Source organism: Megalobrama amblycephala, linkage group LG6 (genome assembly GCF_018812025.1).
Source record: "Megalobrama amblycephala isolate DHTTF-2021 linkage group LG6, ASM1881202v1, whole genome shotgun sequence".
Taxonomy (NCBI): Eukaryota; Metazoa; Chordata; class Actinopteri; order Cypriniformes; family Xenocyprididae; genus Megalobrama; species Megalobrama amblycephala.
Genome location: NC_063049.1, coordinates 38858242 through 38877496, shown reverse-complemented (window position 1 = coordinate 38877496; position 19255 = coordinate 38858242). Strand labels below are relative to the sequence as shown.

The 19255-nt window shown below is 37.1% G+C and overlaps 1 protein-coding gene across 4 annotated transcripts in view; it reads left to right on the top strand.

Moving 5' to 3' along the window:
• The window catches only part of hdac4 (histone deacetylase 4), a 259783-nt gene that overhangs the window by 216662 nt on the left and 23866 nt on the right, over nucleotides 1-19255 (top strand). For all 4 annotated transcript variants that reach the window (XM_048194567.1, XM_048194569.1, XM_048194570.1 and 1 more), the window contains 3 exons: nucleotides 1186-1305; nucleotides 2363-2460; nucleotides 18538-18656. In XM_048194567.1, the coding sequence (XP_048050524.1) occupies nucleotides 1186-1305; nucleotides 2363-2460; nucleotides 18538-18656 (337 nt within the window). The remainder of the gene's footprint in view (nucleotides 1-1185; nucleotides 1306-2362; nucleotides 2461-18537; nucleotides 18657-19255) is intronic.

The following is a 19255-nucleotide window of genomic DNA, read 5'->3' as shown; positions in this document are numbered from 1 at the left end:
ATATATATATATATATAATGTTATTTTTCCCCCACTGTATATACATTTACATATATACATTTTCAATAAAATATTCATTTATACATATATATATATATATATATATATATATATATATATATATATATATATATATATATATATATATATATATATATATATACATTTTCAATAAAATATTTGTTTCATTAAATTAATTTAATTAATATTTTATTAAAAATGTAAAACATATTGTATGCATACATGTACTGTACATATTACATTTTTATTCAAATATTGAATGTGTTTTATTAAATGCATTAAATATTTTAGTATTATATTAAAAATGTAACATATATTAAATATTTTAATATTTTATTAAAATTTTAACATATACACATACATATACATATTGCATTTTTAATTTGAATTAAAATATTTTAATATTTAATGCATTTAATTAAAAATGTAACACACACACACACACACACATATATATATATAACATTTTTAATAAAATATTTAATGCATTTTATGAAATATTTATAATTTAAAAATAGATGTATTTTTTTCACTGTCATGGCACTGGTTATGTTAGCATTATAACTTTATTAAATACTGATGAAATACTGATAAATATTTACTAAATACTGAGATATAATATATATATATATATGTGTGTGTGTGTGTGTGTGTGTGTGTGTGTGTGTGTGTGTATGTGTGTATATATATATATATATATATGTGTGTGTATATACAAATAGTTTATGGTATGTGGTCCAGCGGTAGCCTGAAATGGGTCCACATGCACAAGAAGACAAGTTGGCGTCTGGGCCGAGCTCTGCTGGGGTCATTAGGCTTTCTGGATGCCTTTTAAAATGGCTTTCATTTCCTCCTGTCTGTCACATGGCTCTTCTGACAGACCTGCTGTATACAGGGGAAGCTGACCGTGACATATAGTGGCAGACATGAAAAGAAATCAACAAAAGAATACAGCTCTTAAACTGTCCTCCTGCATCACAGACGGCTCAGAATAGATTTTTACACACATTTCATTCCAATGCGAATACACCAGAGTGGCGGCATGTCTTTTTACAGCATCTGATTTTTACATTGTTTAACCAAATATTGTTGTTTTGAGTAGATTGATGATCACTTTAGAATAGAACAGATGACATATGAATTGTTTGTACTGTTGTGTATTAGGATGTTCATCATGGCAACGGGACTCAACAGGCCTTCTACAGTGATCCTAATGTCCTGTATGTGTCTCTCCATCGCTACGATGATGGGAACTTCTTCCCTGGCAGCGGAGCCCCTGATGAGGTGGGTTTGATATACTCTAATATACGTTTCAAAAGTTTGGGGTTGGTAAGATTTTTTTAATGTTTTTGAAAGAAGTCTCTTATGCTTCCCAAGGTTGTATTTATTTGATTCAAAATACAGAAAAAAATTACAAAAATATCTGTTTTCTTTCTTTGCTTTAATATATTTTAAAATGCACTTTATCCCTTATTACTTTATCCCCTCATTACTCCAGTCTTCAGTGTCACATGATCCTTCAGAAATCATTCTAATATGCTGATTTGCTGCTCAAGAAACATTTTTGTGCTGCTTAATATTTTATGGAAACAGTGATGCATTTTGGTAACACTTTACAGTAAGGTTTCATTTGTTAACATTAGTTAACTACTTTTGTTAACATGAACTATAAGAATGAACAATACTTCTACAGCATTTATTAATCTTAATGTTCATTTCAACATTTACTAATACATAATACATATTAAAATACATATTAAAATCAAATGTTGCATTTGTTAACATTAGGTAATGCATTCTGAACAAACAATGAACAACTGTATTTTTATTAACTAACATTAACAGATATTAATAAAAAAGTGTTACAAACGAATTGCTCTTTGTTAGTTCATGTTGAACCTATTGTGAATATTTAATATATCACTTCAACCTGATGTGAACAGATGAAAAGACAGTTGTTCTTTTTTTCCTCTTATTTGACTCTCATTTCTCTCAGTTATAATTAATGCTTGTTATCATTAATCCGGTAAGTCAGCTCCTGCCTCTGAACTTAATGAGGGGATTGAAATTTAATTGACTCAGTTGTACCCCTAAATTCTGGTATTAATCAAAGTCCATTTGGCTTTTGAATAAAACCTCATTACAATTTAACTTTAGTCATAATTGTTGGGATTTGTCCTTTCTTGGCTCTGTGACATCAGCCTTAATTTAGCGGTTTCCCTGAGGATGTTTGAATGTACATGATTCATAATACCTGCTCATCTGCTCCTTAGTAGAAATAGAGAGAGTTTACTACACCAAACATTTAATTGAATTGTGTTTGTGGTTTGTCTGTCTATAGGTGGGCATCGGTCCAGGCGTGGGCTTTAACGTGAACATGGCCTTCACCGGAGGTCTGGAGCCTCCCATGGGGGACGCAGAGTATTTGGCAGCATTCAGGTAACATCGTCACCCATACACCCTTTTTGCACCAAAACCAGCAGGATGGTCAAACCTGCACATAGTGTGTTGCGGTCTTTGTTTACAAGTATCAAACTGTAAATGTCACTCAGCATCTTTATGCCATGATGAGCGTTCTTTGGTGCTGGCATCAGATGTTACGTATATAATGAATATATTTAATAGTAGTCATTACAAACAATGGTTTTAAGCTCTTTTAAGCTGACACATAGACAAAAGTGTAGATTTGTAGCACACTGAAAGTTGAAGCAGAGTGTCAGCCAACTGAATGTGTATCACATCAACTTTTTTGATTGTTATTTTTGTATTGAGTGTGTTTTGTCTTAGTGAACTTGCAGATTTTTACATTTGTTTTAATCATAAAATTAAAAACAACAAGAAAATGCATATAAAAATACAAGACAAAATACATTTATTTAAAAGAAGTTTAATCTTATGCAGTGTCATTTGAGTATCATTTATATGCTATTATAGTATTTATTAATATTTTGAATTAGCTTCAGTTTTCATTTAAAGTCCCTGTAAAGTCATTTTAAAGTATGTGTTCTGAGTTTGTCACACCGCAGAAAAATGTGTTATTAACCACTCAGCCAAATTTGAATGATTAAAAAAATCTGCAAGTAAATTAAATAAGTCATCAAAATCTCGAAAAAATAGGCAGCGCTCTCTGCTCTCAAACACTGGGGGCATGTCCGCTGTCGGCGCTGAAACCACGCCCACTCGCGAGAGCTGCCGTCTCAACTGACTTGAGTCTAATGAGTCAAACATACTGATGCATATAAAAAGAATCATTTTTAGAGGGTTGCAAATTTTAGTAGAGTTACTGTGGACTACCTACTAATTATAACATAAGCAAACTCGGCAACTTACACTCATTGGTGGGCACGTACTGCCAACTGTTGTCGAGTTGACAAATGACGGCGCCGCGAGACGGGAGGATGAAGGCCGGGACGGGAGAAACCGGCCCCATATATATCATCGGTTATCGGTGGGACGGTAGGAAGGCCGAGGTCTGTTCAGTCACATTCACCAAAAACAGCGGATTATCTGTGAATCCCAGCTGTCTGATGAAAGTTTGTAAAATTATTCAGTGTAGAACGATCACTTTAGAATCCTTCGTATCATCGTTTTAGGAAATTTAAATAAGGAGACCGAGCATATTGTATATTATAACAACCATGTAATATGCATTTGCGTGACGAAGGCATTACTAGCTAAATGTGCAAAGGGCTGTATAACTGTAACGACACTCGAGATTGAGCGAGTGAACCGCTGTAGAGTTAGAGGCAGCGCCACGCTCGGTTCGTCATCGACAGTTATATAGTGTTAGGGGCGGGGCTATGCTCGGGGGTCCAAGTGCGTCATCAGACCCCCGTTTTAGCTCCGCCCAAAAAATCCTGAGCAGACAGAAAAACTGTTTAACGCTCTAACTTCACAATTAAGCATTACACAATTCACAGTCTTTGTAATGTGTTTCAGCAATACATTTGTAACATTTATAAAGTGTTTAGAAAGAATTCTCAGAATTGACTTTACAGGGACTTTAAATTTTAGTTACCGTTTTAGTAATTTTGTTATGCGATTTTGTTTTTATCATTTTTGTTCTTTCAAATATTCCTATTTAGCTTCATTTTTATTTCAGTTTTAGGATTTTTAGCATTTAAAATTATTTATAAAAGTTTTTAATGTAATATTTTTATTTACTTCGAAAATGACATTTACGAAATTTACGAAAATGACAACACCGTAATGTTTCTTCTCAAGTAAAGTTGAGTTTTTTTTACTGAAAAACAATCAAAAAGACTAATAAAAAAAACTTGTTAAGAAATTTTGTAGTTTTGTTTTGTTTAGTGGTGGTTTAGTACGGACATTATCCTCCTCAGACACTGATGTTATTTGTTCCTGGTTCGGGCGGGGCGGGGGCGGGGGGGGGGTGTCCAGAATGGGTCCAAGTTGGGCAGCAGCATCATATTGATAAAAAACTCAATTATAACTAATGCACAGATATATTTGCCTTACTGTGTTTTGTATATATTTCTTTTAATTTACTCCCTCAACCTATTTATATTACCACCAGCTGCACAGTCAGAGATTTTATGTGGACACATGTGGCAGAGAGTGGCCTGTTTAGGGCTGAATTTATCACAAAGCAATGTCCTTTTATTGGATGGGCCAATAGGAGGACTGTATTTCACCACTGTGTATAACTCAGAATAAGATGTGATGGTTGAAAATGCTGGAAGAATGTAACAGACTCTTAAGAGCTGCAAGGAAAACACACTTCGGTTTGATCAGATGGATCAATGAACCTTTTCTTTTTTTGGCAGGAAAGACATTAAAAAGTATTTCAAAGAGAAAGGCTCTGTTTCAAAACCTAGCGAGCTGCCTTGCTGTCTACGGTCTACGTACATAGGCCGCTGCCTTCTGAGGTGAAACCTCATAAATGACCAATTTGAAACAGTCTAGCCAGGGAGCAATTCAACTCAACGCGCATTTTGTTTCTCGATTAATCATCTGATGACGATAATATTTGACTCGTACAACTTTCCTTAGTGTGTAATGTTGTTGTTTGAGCATGAAAAAGGCAAAAAATGTGCAAAATAACTTTCAAGCACTTTGAACTTTGAAAACCTATTCTAGTAGAGCCCAAAAACAAAATCAAGTCTGGAAAAGGGCTTAATAGGTTCCCTGTAACACATTTTAATGACAATTTTTGGTATTTATTGATTTATATTTTATTACTGACATTCCTTTAGCATCGTCTTCCACCTTGAATGCCGTTTTTCACTAAGCTTGACACAGTGCATTACGGGATTGTCTCACCTGTAAAGAGAATACACATGATACTGCATTAAAATTTGGTCAAAATAAGATACATTTGAATTATTCTGCATACTTTTTAGCATTTGAGTCATTTTCATGGTCCCTTAAAAATGAATACAGCCCACAATGTTTAAAACGGAGCCAAACCAACTCACCAGTTTAATATTTTTTAACTAAAACACCCATATGACAGCCAAACAGTGTGAAAAGCCCCAGGCAAAGTCCCATTTTCACAGGGATTTTCATGAACTGTAGGTGGTTGTTGGAGAATTGGTGAGAGAATGGTGTGTTGTAACAATTTGTATAAGCTCTGCTCATCCGTTGAACTGTCCCTTTTATCTGTAGCAGGGGCTGATGGGAGTCTTTGATGGTAAGCCAGTAAAGCTGAGCCCCATTAGCATTGGTGTTTGGGGCTATTAATAACCCCCTCCTTCACACTGCGGGTGCACGGCCGATTCGAGACGCTCTTTGAAGAGGGGCCTCCGTGCCCAACGCGTTCAGGCTGCTTCGGCAGGTAGATGGCTAAAATATGGCCCACTGCAGGGCGATGATAAGACGGGGTAGTCCTCGCTCATCCATGTTTTTTAAAACCACGCCACCTCCCTCTGTTTGACCCAATCAGCCCACTCTTCGTCTGTCCGGCCGTTATCGTAAATCTCTCCCCAACACGTCTTCGATAAATTCGCTTCACCCCTCTTCAGCGGCTTTTCCTCACGCAGGGTCTAAGTGATGCCAGGTGAGTCCGACCTGTCTGCGCATTTGACCCCAAATCTCCCCCTGATCTTATCTGCATCAGCACCCATGTTAAGATGCTCCGGTTTGGCCATTGAGAATCAGTCAGATAAGTTTTTAGGCTTTGTAGTTTAATGCACATCTACCTTCGTAAAGACTTTCACATGTTGCCATGTTACTTAGAGACGCTTGTGTTGCCAGCTGCTGTGCTCATACCCTGGCGCACACCTTCACTCCATCAGTCCATTCATACTGATTCATGAGACGTCTGCTGGATTAGGGTAAATGAGTCATTCTACAATTTCCATGTTGTCACTCACTTTTAGATTGCAAAGTCAAACTGCAGTGCACACAATTCCTATTGAAAATCATATTTTAGTTTTTTTTAAAACTGCAATAACTTGGCATAAATGATATGACCTAATAATTATTTACAGTTATTTTAATTTTGAAAAATATGCACGTCATCCATTCATTTTTCAGCTGTTTAGAGACAATTTTTCATTTCAAAACAATAATAAAATTAGCAAAAAAGATGAGATTTGTTGTGAAATATCTATATATATATATATGTGTGTATATAATATATATATATATATATATATATATATATATATATATATATATATATATATATATGTGTGTGTGTGTGTATATAAATACACACACATGCATGTATACATTTAAGAAAAATGTGTTATATATAAAATATTTATATATAATACAAATTATATACTATAAATATATACATGACATGCTTGCTGGTAAATGACTAAATGTAAATTTAAAATTCCTTAGGTTAAAGGTTTTTATTTTTATAATTGATTATTTATTACAATTATATAGTGTGACCTTGAATAAAATAAAACTGTAAAAGAGAATATAATACAGTAAGGTTAATTTAGTACAGTAATGATGGATTGATGAGATTCATTTTTGAAAATAATTCTGTTGAAAATGCCAATGACACAAACCGTATTTGCGTCAGCGTTTGCCTCTGACACAAGAGTAGCCGTATAACTCAGTAAATGTGTAATGCTCTGTTGTTTGAGTTACAGGGGCACCTGAGCCATTATTTTAATCGAATTACACGCAGATCTGCTCATGATTCATTCTTAGTCAAAGGAAACTCCATGTTAAGTGACTCAACCATCATATGATCTGTAATGGGGTTGTGTTCATAGTGTAGTTATCTGTCCTGTGTCCACCCATGATCCACCCAGATGAGGGGACATGTCTCACTCCCACCTCTCTCTGTCGGTCTCTCTCTCTCTCTCTCTCTCTCTCTCTCTCTCTCTCGTGTTTTCTGTCATCAGCTGCTCTTTACAAACGTTTCTCAGAGTTTGATTTAATGATCCCTCGAGACTGAGGAGGGAGAACATAACAGTTCATATATTTCTGTCTACTGCCTTCCTGCTCACGCCATTCTTTCTTTCTTTCTTTCTTTCTTTCTTTCTTTCTATATAATTTCTGTCATTCTTATCCTTATCCCTTGTTATTTTTTTCTCTTTTCTTTTTTGTGTTGTCTTTATTTTTATTTTGATCACATCCTATCTTTTATTTGTTCATTCATTCTTTCTGTCTGTTTTTCATTGTTTTTGTCTGTTTTTTCTTTCATTGTCTTTTATTTCTGTATTGTTTCTTTTGTATCTTTCTGTTTTTGTTTGTTCATTTGTCTTTTATTTGATTGTTTCTTCACTTTTGTTTGTATGTTTGTTCATTCTGTCTTTTGATATTTTATTCTTTATTGCTTTGTTTGTTTTGTTTATTTTGTAGTTTGTTTTGTCTATTTTTTAGTTTGTCTATTGTTTGATCCTTCCGTTTCTTTCTTTTGATTGTTTGTTGGTTCTTTCTTTCCTTTTTGCTTTGTTCTATCTATGTTTGTTTGTTCTTTTATATCTTTCTATTTTTTAATGGTCTGTTCTTTTTTGGAATGTTGTTTCCATTTTCCTTTTGGTTTCTTTCTTTCTTTTGTTTGTTTCTTCTGTGTCTTTCTTTCTCTCTTGTTTTCTTTCTTTCCTCCTTTCTTCTCACTTATCACTTTCCCTCTTTATGCATGTCTCTTCCTTGTTCACCCTCATCTTTTTTTCCTCCTCTCTCTTTTTCCCCCTCCTCTTCCTCCACTCGCCGTGTTTCCTCCTCAGCGATGTTTTGTGGGCCTCTCGAGACAATGCATGCCTTACGGGCAGCACCTTCTTATTTAGACCCAGCCAGTGCCACGTTGCATTTGCAGGGGATCAACCCTAGGATGAAGAAAGGAGGGAGAAAAAAGATAAGAAAATTGGCTCTAATGAAAACCAGAAGCCCAGGCACTCTCACCATGAACTTGGAAACAGAAAGGAGAATTGAAGTTAATTCAAACCAGCTCTTTGCAATGCCAGATGACAAGGCTTTGAAGTGCCCCCCTCCCCGCCGCCTTTACTCTTTGCGTTCTCGCTTTTTTTTCCCCTTTTTTTTTTTTTTTTTTGGGACAGGGGAGAGATTGGAAAAGCCTTTGAGACTGATGGATAGCCATGACTAGCATTAACCCTTCACTGCCTTTTTTTCTTTTCTTTTTTTTTTCTTTTTTTTTTTTTTTTACACAAGTGCATGATCCTTCTGCTCCAAACCACTCTTGGCATGTTCCAGCTCTGGGATTTGGTGGACCCGTGAGGTGGGATCGGTTTTCGAGAGCCTTGTGGTTCCAGTCCATGTAATTTGTCTCAGTCCATTGCAAGGAAATTTGCGCAGGCTAATACTAATTACCAGTCATAAATCCTTGCCTCATCTTGCACGTCATGGTTGAGTCTTCCTCATCTGTGGATCCGTTCTCCGTGTGCCCCCCTGGCAAACATGACAGAAAGTTTCCCTGAATAAGCTTTTGGAAGAGGATTCATAGCCAGTGAGTTTCGGGTGGAGCGTATGAGCATCTAGGGAGATGGAGGTCGCGGTTTGTCTTGTCCATGCCATGGGACGAAGACGTTTCCAGAGTGTTTGTGTGTGAGACAGAAAGATAAAGTGCTTACAACATTGTATATCCCAGACACGCGGTCTTGTACTCTCATGCCAAGCTCCGCTGTCTTCCCACCGACCCCACAGCGAGGCAGATGGGCTGCCACTGGGGAGAAGAGGAGGAGGAGGACGATGAAGACCTTCTCACGCTCTGTAGCCTTGTTCCTGAGACTCTAAGGCTGTTTTCACGCTTGGTTTGATTGTATTATCTGAACCACAGTTTGACAAATTGTGAAGCATCTTTGAGTTCACACGAATCCAACTTTTATTGTTTGTTTATGTCTGTCTTTCTTTTGCTTGTTTGTTTGTTTGTTCTGTCTTGGTTGCTTTCGTTTGTTTTTGTTCTTCCTTCCTTCCTTCCTTTCATTCATGTGTCTTTGTTTATTCATTTCGCCTTTTGTTTGTTTGTTTCATCTTTCTTTTGTTTCTTCCTCTCTTTTTTCTTCATCAATAGTGGTTAACTTCAAGTCGATCATGATTGAGTCTCTCACAAATTGTGAGTTCACATGAACCGAACCCCAGGCCACCGTTTCAAGCAGGCTCAGGTGCAGTTTCCTGTTGCGCATCTTAGTTAAAAAACATTTTCACATCAACCTAATACATATTAAATGGACTCCACAAAACAACCTCCATTGTGAAAGTGGAATGAAACACAAGCACAATGTCTTTTGGGACAGTGTTTGGGTATAGGCCTGATGTTACCACAAAGTAGCAGTAAGCAATAGTAATGCCTAAATTAATGTGAAACACAATGTCATAGTGGTTATCCGAAACCATAGAAACATGTACGTAAATATTTAGTGTCAGACACATTTGTCATGATTAAACTCTATTATGTTAGTATGTGTATGTACACTGCTCAGAAAAATTAAAGGAACACATCATTGAAAACACATCAGATCTCAATGGGGAAAAATATAATGTTGGATATCTATACTGATATGGACTGGGTAATGTGTTAGGAATGAAAGGATGACACATCGTTTGATGGAAATGAAAATTATCAACCTACAGAGGACTGAATTCAAAGACACCCCAAAAATCAAAGTGAAAAAATGATGCAGCAGGCTTGGAAATTTCATTGCAGCAACTCAAAATGGAACTCACTAGTGCACCAGGAGGAACCCAGGACCCACTGCACCAGCATAGGGTCTGACAATGGGTCCAAGGAATTCATCCTGATACCTAATGGCAGTCAGGGTGCCATTGTCTAGCCTGTAGAGGTCTGTGCGTCCCACCATGGATATGCCTCTCCAGGCCATCACTGACCCACCACCAAACCGGTCATGCTGAATGATGTTACGGGCAGCATAACGTTCTCCACGGTTTCTCCAGACCTTTTCACGTCTGTCACGTGCTCAGGGTGAACTTGCTCTCATCTGTGAAAAGCACAGGGCGCCAGTGGCGGACCTGCCAATTCTCGTGTTCAGTGGCAAATGCCAATCGATCTCCACGGTGTCAGGCAGTGAGCACAGGGCCCACTAGAGGAAGCCGGGCCATCAGGCCACCCTCATGAAGTCAGTTTCTGATTGTTTGGTCAGAGAAACTCACACCAGTGGCCTGCTGAAAGTCATTTTGTAGTACTCTGGCAGTGCTCATCCTGTTCCTCCTTGCACAAAGGAGCAGATACCGGTCCTGCTGATGGGTTAAGGACCTTCTACGGCCCTGTACAGCTCTCCTAGAATAACTGCCTGTCTCCTGGAATCTCCTCCATGTTGAGACTGTGCTGGGAGACACAGCAAACCTTCTGACAATGGCTCTTATTGATGTGCCATCTTGGAGGAGTTGGACTGCCTGTGCAACCTCTGTAGGGTCCAGGTATCACCTCATGCTACCAGTAGTGACACTGACCCTAGCCAAATGCAAAACTAGTGAAAAACAGTCAGAAAAGATGAGTAGGGAAAAAAAGGTAAGTGGCCTCCACCTGTAAAACCATTCCTGTTTTGGGGGTCGTCTCATTGTTGCCCATCTAGTGCACCTCATATATATATGAGTAGTTCAGATGCAAAAGCAGCTAAACGTCACCTCCAACGGTTCGTTGGCAGAAACAGCTAAACGCCACTTCCCTTTGTCAGCAAAAGCCTCCAAGTCCATAGAAGAACCAATCGGAAGACGCAAATCAAATCATATGATTTCAAGATGATTGACAGTGTGCGTATGAGCCAGCTTTCAATTGCCAAGCTGCAACTTTTCATCATGTTTTGTCTGTCATTACAGTGGCAATGACAGGATTTCAAAAGTAGCAAGTAAACACAACAGTGTTCCTTTTGCTGCTGTAAAACTGACAGATACGGATGTTTTACTATGTCTTGTTGTCCAAAGAGGTGGACTTAAAGGTTTTTGCAAAAAAAAGCACACATGGACTCAAATTTGTTAAATACCAATGAATTGACTAAAGTGACATTTATTTTTATTTTTTTTATTGCAACTCTTATTTGATATAAGAAAATAACATTTTTGTTAATCGTCCAAGGTGCAGCCATTACCAGCCAAAGCTGTTAATCTCAAATTGGCTAAAAATATTCAGCCTGGCCAATATCTGTGTCTGCTTTGAATTACATGTCATATCTGCTTTCAAATTTCTTAAAACATTTATTTTACAGTATAATTTTGAGTATTTCTCCTGCTATTTCGCCCTTGAATTTCAGCTGCAACGATAGTGAGAGAATCCAGATATTTGCTTTTTTCCCATTTGTGCCATTAGTGAATCTAGAGCCCAAACCGCAGTCTGCAGAGATCCTCTCTGTGTGTTGTCATTTACTGATCTGACTGTCAAACGGATGGTCCGCTGGATCTGAAGGGGCCCCTACTTTAGAGTTCTGGAGGAACTTGATACTGTGTTCAGGTGCGGTGTGTGAGGCCATGAACATTTCCCAGTGGCCGTCTGTGAAGGGTGAACTCATGGCTGATGAGAGGTGCAGCGTGTGATGCATGCTCAGTATTTGTGAAGGACTGCACTCGCTATCTTTATGGACAAGATTCTACGGTCATGGAAGTTTTCCAGGCCTAGAAAATTTTGGAAATTAGTAAAAAGTCTTCAAAATGTCCAAAATGGGACCAAGCAGTAAATATGTGTAGCCTCTGTTGTTTATGTTGTAATTTGTATTTATTTATAATTTTTTTTTTTTTTTTGGCCATGAAAGTCCATAGAACCATTTGAGGTAAAGTTGTGAAACTTTTTGACCCTTTGGTCTGGAAAAACAATTCCTTCACTTATTTCCATTTCTCAACACGTGTTGAAGAAACGTGGTGGTCTCCAACATTTGTATTGTTTGAAATTGTAATATATATTGTTAAATGTTTGTTCGCTACTTCTACAAATCTTGTCTGTTTTTGTCTGTATAGTCTCAGATGGTATTCACATTCACAATGAGCCTTTTGGGGAGATTTTTTTATTTGTGTGTGTGTGGTTTATCAGGTTATCAGGTTTGCTGGTATGGAAATGTAATTTGCATTTATCTTACCTTTGCAGTCTTCTAATTCTAACTTTATTAAAAAAACACACACTTGTAATTTGGTAACACTGTTAGAATCTTTATTTAAAAAAAAATAAAAAAATTTTTTTGTTGTGTAATTTCACTTGTGGCATTTAAAACTTGTCAATTCAATGATTAAATAATAAGATAAATAATTTGAAAAGATCATGGCAGTTCATTAGTCAACAAGTGTGGAAACAACGAATGGGCAACAGAGAAGAGAAGTGAAGAAAGAACTTTAAAATAGCAGCCGAACGAATCTAGATACTTGTATTTATGTGTGTGTGAGAGAGTTTGGTGTAACAGTCCAAGTCTGGAGCAAACACATCAAAGGTCAAAGGGATTTGGCAGAGGCCCTATCTTCTTGTGAGAAATGAGCCCTTGGCTTCTCATCTCCGTATCCTGCTCTGGAGCCTGACACCAGGTCTCGGTAAGACTCACACGGGAGCTTTTTCAGGAAAACATCTCATAAGACCTGCAGATATGAGCTTGGTTTAAGAGAGAGGGGCCTCTCCCTGGTTTGCGATGCTGTTGGTCTTCAAAGTGGCGTGGTGTGATTTGATTTGTGTGCGTTGTGTGTCTGTGTGGTCTAGTCAGCGATTAATCCTGCCTTTTTGAGGCAATTGGATCGAAATGCAGGAATGCTCATATCCGTCAGCAGAAGCGCCCATAAAGCAGCCAAATAAGCTGACAGTCAGCAGAGACAGGAGTTTGGATGGCTCCCACTCGGAGCAAGATGCAACTACGTAGGTTGTAAATCTCAGCATCCATGGCCTAATTAGTAAAGCTCTTTTTCATCTCCGCATCAGTGCTGTCTGATTCATGAGCGCATGGGCTTTAAAGAAGACTTTTCCACACGGGCTTGATAATTGATCGTGCGGTTTTAAAAGAAGAGGCGCGTTTTTTGTGGCAGGGGAATGTGATGATGCGAGCAGTTTTGGCGGGCGCCTGAAGCTCACTCGTCTCTGAACATCAAAGTGGAGAACGGAAGGTTCTGGCCGCTTGCCCGCACTGCTGCTGTCATACCGAGGACCCCTCTGTGAGTCTGCGGCTGCCCTCCGAGTGCCTGTGGGCTGTGTGTAAAAAAAACTAGACCTTTGATTTGCCCAGGGCTAGACTGCAGGAAGGCTTTATGTGGGCGCCCTACTGCTGTTTCTGGCAGGTCGGGAGGCCCTCGATGTGAGGTGTCACCTGTGATGGAAAGTGTGACCGTTGAGCAAAGCTCAGCCTTTTTTTCTTGCTGTGTTAGTGAATAAAGGTCTCGTTAATAGACGTCCTAGCCTGAGATATTGACCTTAAAGTGAAAAATTAAAATGCATTCATTTGCTCACAATCATGATGTTCCAAAACATGATTTTTTTTCTTCTGCTGAACACAAAAGAGGATATTTTAATCAATAGCATTTAATAAAGGCCTCATATAAAGCACACGCAGCTCACCGATCATTTTCCAGGTGTTTCAAGACACAACAAGTAAAACTGTGCCGGAAATGGACCTTTTACTTGCGTTGAAGAAGCAGGTGAAATTTTCCACCACCTACTGGACAGAAGTATGAAGTATTAGATGGTGCACTGGAGAGTTACTGGACAGTTGCTTAAATATTGGGTTATCACTTGTCATACCACTTGGAAAATGATCAGTGTGACTTTTTTGCTGACACTCCTTTTGCTGAGTCACTGTGTGCTTCCATTATATTGAATCCACCAAACCGGATATTCAATAAAAACCTCTTTTTGCATTCTGCAAAGAAGCAGCAGTGGGTGAAGATTTTTGCAGGGTTTTTTATTTTTTATTATTTTTTTTTATTATTATTATTCTTATTCTATATTCGTCTAGTGAATATTTTATTGTTAATGCTCATTTCTCTTTTTTACATTGTGATTTCATTGGCCTTCATTTAACCCTCACTTCATGAGGTTCATCTTTGTTTTAGATATTTATTTAATTTATTCTAATAATTTGATAACACTAATAAATATAATCTTTAGCAAACTGTGAAATTAATATCCATTTTTTCCACACTGTACATTATAATGTTGTGATGCCTAAATTCACTTGTAGCATTTAAAAATATAGATTTTTGATTTTAATGTTTTGTGTTTTGGGGTGTTTTTTGTTGTTATTTTTGTTTATTTAGACAAAGTAGTATAGAATTTTAATATCGACAGTATAAATCAATTTTTTTGCTGCTTTTTGAGAGATACACAATATATTGGTAGCATATCACTATAGGCTAATATTAGAGTTTTGTTTTGGGGTTTTATCATTTATCTGTCAATATTGTGCATGCTCTTTTCCCTTTTTAATATTTTGATTCAATTTTAGAGTTTTAATATCAACAGTTCGGCCAAAACATGGAATGATTATTATTTTTGGCCTGCTATGTCAGCCAGAATTTTAATATCGGTGCATGCCTAACCTCTACACATCTTTTTTTTATTATTATTATTATTATTTAATCGTGCAAGTTTTTATTTTCAACCACTGTTTTAAAGACCTCAGCATGCACCAACACGAGTCACTGTTGACTCTCAAAATAGTATCAAGCAAGCTTGTTTTCACTTACCAGCTGACCACACAGACACCACTGCGCTTTCCCAGACAACACTGAAAACACTGCGTGCCCGTTGCAGCCGTGTGATGACATTTCAGCCACTTTTCTGTGACGCAAACCCTGTTCGACTCTCAAAGCCTTCTGTCATCCTCTCTGAAGCCTTTAGACCTCCGGTAAGTCAGGCAGTGCAGTCAGCTGGGCTCGGTGTGGGGCGCAGGGTGTAATTGAGGTGAGGTTAGGTACTTTAAGATGGAAAATATGAGGCACAGCTGTGGACTTTGGCCATCTTAGGAGCTGGGCCTTTTTCCCACCTGCGGCAAGAGGACAAGTGCCATATTCCAGAGGCCAGCGAAGTTCCAACCACATCCAACCAGAGCCGAAGTATATTGTGCAACTGGGCACTACAGTTAATGCAATGCAAAATAGCTGCGTGTGAAAGAAACCTCCCTGCTAGAAGCATACATGAGTCATCACCATGTCTAATCATTGATTTTTATTTTTTTAAGAAATTTTGAGTAACCCCATGTTAGAGGCAAGCTGAGTCATGTGAAGTTGAATTGAGGAATATTTGAACAATTAACATTTTATATACTATACTATAATAAATAAAAAAAAAAAATGTAAAAAAATATTAACATAAATTAGAAGACAGTAATGCACAGTCCCATCAAAGTCCCATTAATATTTTGAAAACTATTCAAAAACATTTTCATAATACAGTCTGGAAAGGATTTAATATTCAGAGTATTTGATTGTAGGGAAATAATTTCAAGCATTTTAGATTTAGATTCCCTGTAATGTTAATTGATTAAACCACTGGCACAACTTACCCCAAAGCAATTTACAACACAGATGCCTTTTTTTGAAAACATTATTGATGTTTAAACGTTAATGAATTCTGTGGTAATCTTAAGAAATTTGGATATTATGTTTTATCATTTTATTTTTTATATTTTTTTTTTTTATTTTATTATTTTATATAATTTATATAAATAAATTATATATATAACAGTATTTTTATTTATGTAGTAATTATATAATATAATTTATATACATAAAATAAAAATATATATAAACTTAAAAAATTATACAATTTAAATATAATTTAAATTTGCTTTCACACAAAATTGCCATGTTGAAAATTTATTTCGACATGCGAAACACATAATCACTTTTCTCATGTGCATCTCTTAATTATAGCCAGCTTTCTAAAAACAGTATATGGTCACATGACAGTCTGTTAGATTAGGCAGATGACACATCTTACCCCGCTCCCCCACACCATATACCTCAACTGCATTGAATCTTTATTAACGGCCATGGAAATGAAGCCTTACACAAATCATGTCTGTAATGTCAACTACACCTACACTGGAGCAAAGAGCGCCAAGCCTCCCGCCCCACCAAGCCCAGTTATATATCCAGTTTCTCCAGCTGCAGTTCAGAAAGAGAAATCTGTCGTCTTAATATAGCCTCACAGCTGTGAGCCCAGAAGGAATGCAGGGCCTGGCCGCAGTCATAAACTCAAAGTCAGAATATCCTCCGCCTAATCAATGTGCATGTCGTCTTCTTCCGACGTGAGCTTTGATGACCCTTACAAAGTCCGATCGCCATTGCCAAGACAAACGGAATCGGATTGTGCGTGCGTGCATGTATGCGTGGATGTGTGTGTTATGTGTGTCTTACAGACAGAATGGCTGGAATTGTTTTCACGCCATGCACACACCCCAGTCATGTTGTCTTACGACTTCTGCTGAATCCAACGGCTGTCTGTGCAACAGGCAATCTTGGTTTAGGAATCGTGACTTTACCACAGAATGAGCCGTTAAAACCACATTCGTCCCATGAATCATACTGAATCTAGTCTTGTTTCTTGGAATTTAAATGTCTTCCCATGATGGCAACTGGTGTTTTGGGGGAGTTTGGACTATACTTTGAGTTGTTTGCCATGAATGTTTTAAGAAGGTATTCACATAAAAATTCCATCATTTACTCATTCTTATGTCATTCAAAACCTGTATGATTTTATTACTGCTTTGAAGCACAAAAAGAGACTATTTGCAAAATGCTGCTCACTTCAATACAATACAATGTAAGTGAATGTTGACCAAGACCTGCTAGGCTCCAAAAACATCATAAAAGCATCCTAAAGTAGTCCATATGACTACACCATTTTCAAGGAATTGTTAAGTCATACAATAGCTTTAACTGAACATTAAGACACTAATGATTTTGCTTAAAATGTCTTGGTCACCATTCACTTTTATTTTATGGAAAAGAGGAGCATTAACATTCCGCTATAATGGTGTTTTTGTTTTGTATTTCCGACTTTTATGTTCCAGGGATTAACTTTTTTCATTTTGTAAAATAAAGGTCACATCAAAAACTTTATACCATGTATTCATAATTTATTGTTGCTACTTTTCTGATGCCTTTTATTTATAGACTTTATTGTATTACCCCAAACCCAGACTTTCAGTCATGAAAATCCATCATAAAAATGTGTTTTGCATGTTTAAAACTAATGTAATCTAAACCAAGAGTGAATGGTAAAAACTATTTAATATTTATAATGTGAAAATGAATTCTGGCAATCTTTGTCATTTCTACCACAATGAACAATGTTTTTAAAAAACGCATAAAAAATGCTGGATGGAAATGCTAAGAAGCACATAAATTCTAAAAATGCACATAAAAACTTATCCGCTCAGTTAAGCTGGATAAAAAAAAAAAAAATTCCGACTAAGAAAACATGCGCATAAATTATGATGAAAACACATTACCGGAAAAAGTCCCTCGATGCGCATCAAAAAAAAAGTCATGTGCCTTTGCGATGGGTCGGCATTACTGGACTAACCAGTGGCCCGATCTTTCTTCACAGCGTCTGAAATGCTGTTTTGGTCATTCTGAAATGCCTGAGCAAAGTCTGTCATCAAAGTGGTTACCTCCCAGAACTGTCTTAAATGGCTGTTCCCAAACAGCAGGCATCCACCTCCAAAAACAAGATAACATAACAGCTTTTATTGCGTTTTTTGTCTGCATGCTCTGAAGCATGAGTAATTTATTATATACGAAAATGATTATATATAGTGGCTTCTCCTACTACAGCAACTTCCATTTTCTTATTGAAATTTAGCAGCAGTTTATATATATATATATATATACTATATATATATATATATATATATATATATATAATTTCATTACAAACTTACAAAAATGTCCAAATTCTCATGTGATTTATGTATCCACTAATGGACATAGTGGAGAGTGCACATACAAACTAGTGAGAGTTTGTTTTAAGAGGGTTTATTTTCAATGTCCAGAGGGACAAAAGTGCTCTGTAAATATCTCTTCCGAAGAAAATAAATAATAAAGAGTTGGGAAAAAAATTATGGTGAATAAATAATGACTTTCATTTTTTTGGCTGAACTATTCCTTTCTGGAACTTATGTGGTGTTGTTTTTGTCTTTTTTAAAGGACGGTTGTGATGCCTATTGCGAATGAGTTCGCTCCAGACGTGGTGCTGGTTTCTTCGGGATTCGACGCTGTGGAGGGGCACCCGCCACCCCTGGGAGGATACAAACTCACAGCCAAATGTAAGTGTTCTGCGTTTCCCTGTTCTTAGGAACATTCTCATGGAATAAAGCGGTTCAGAGCAAAAAGATGAGTCATTGACGTGGAAGTCGGCCTTTGTCCCACTCTTCTCTCTCTCTCGCTCATTTCTCATGTCTAAAAGCTTTCATTTCAGTCAAATTTATCATGTGCTAATACCACAAAAACAAGAGACCACACTCTTGTGTGCAAAGTCTAATCCCTGAAGGGAGGAATTGTACCAGTCATTCTTTCTCATACTTCCAGATCCCTGATGTTTTTTTCTTCTTTTTTTTTACCCTCATGTGTGCATAATATCAAGATGGCATTCCAGGCTTGTTTCTAAATCAAACATTTAACGATTATACAGCACTTGTTATTGGGGTCCAAAAGGCTGCTTTTATCCTGTTAGAGGGATCATAAGGCCAGCTCTTATAGATTACATCTCCTGGTGAAAGCTGTCCATATGTCAGTGCTGGAAACGCAAAGTAGAAACACTGTTCGCTCAAAACATTTGCCCAGGGTCTAAAGAAAGACAGGTTGTCCGGTCTGAATTTGCACCTTTCTTGCATCTAACAGTGAACTTTAAATCAGATTCAATCCA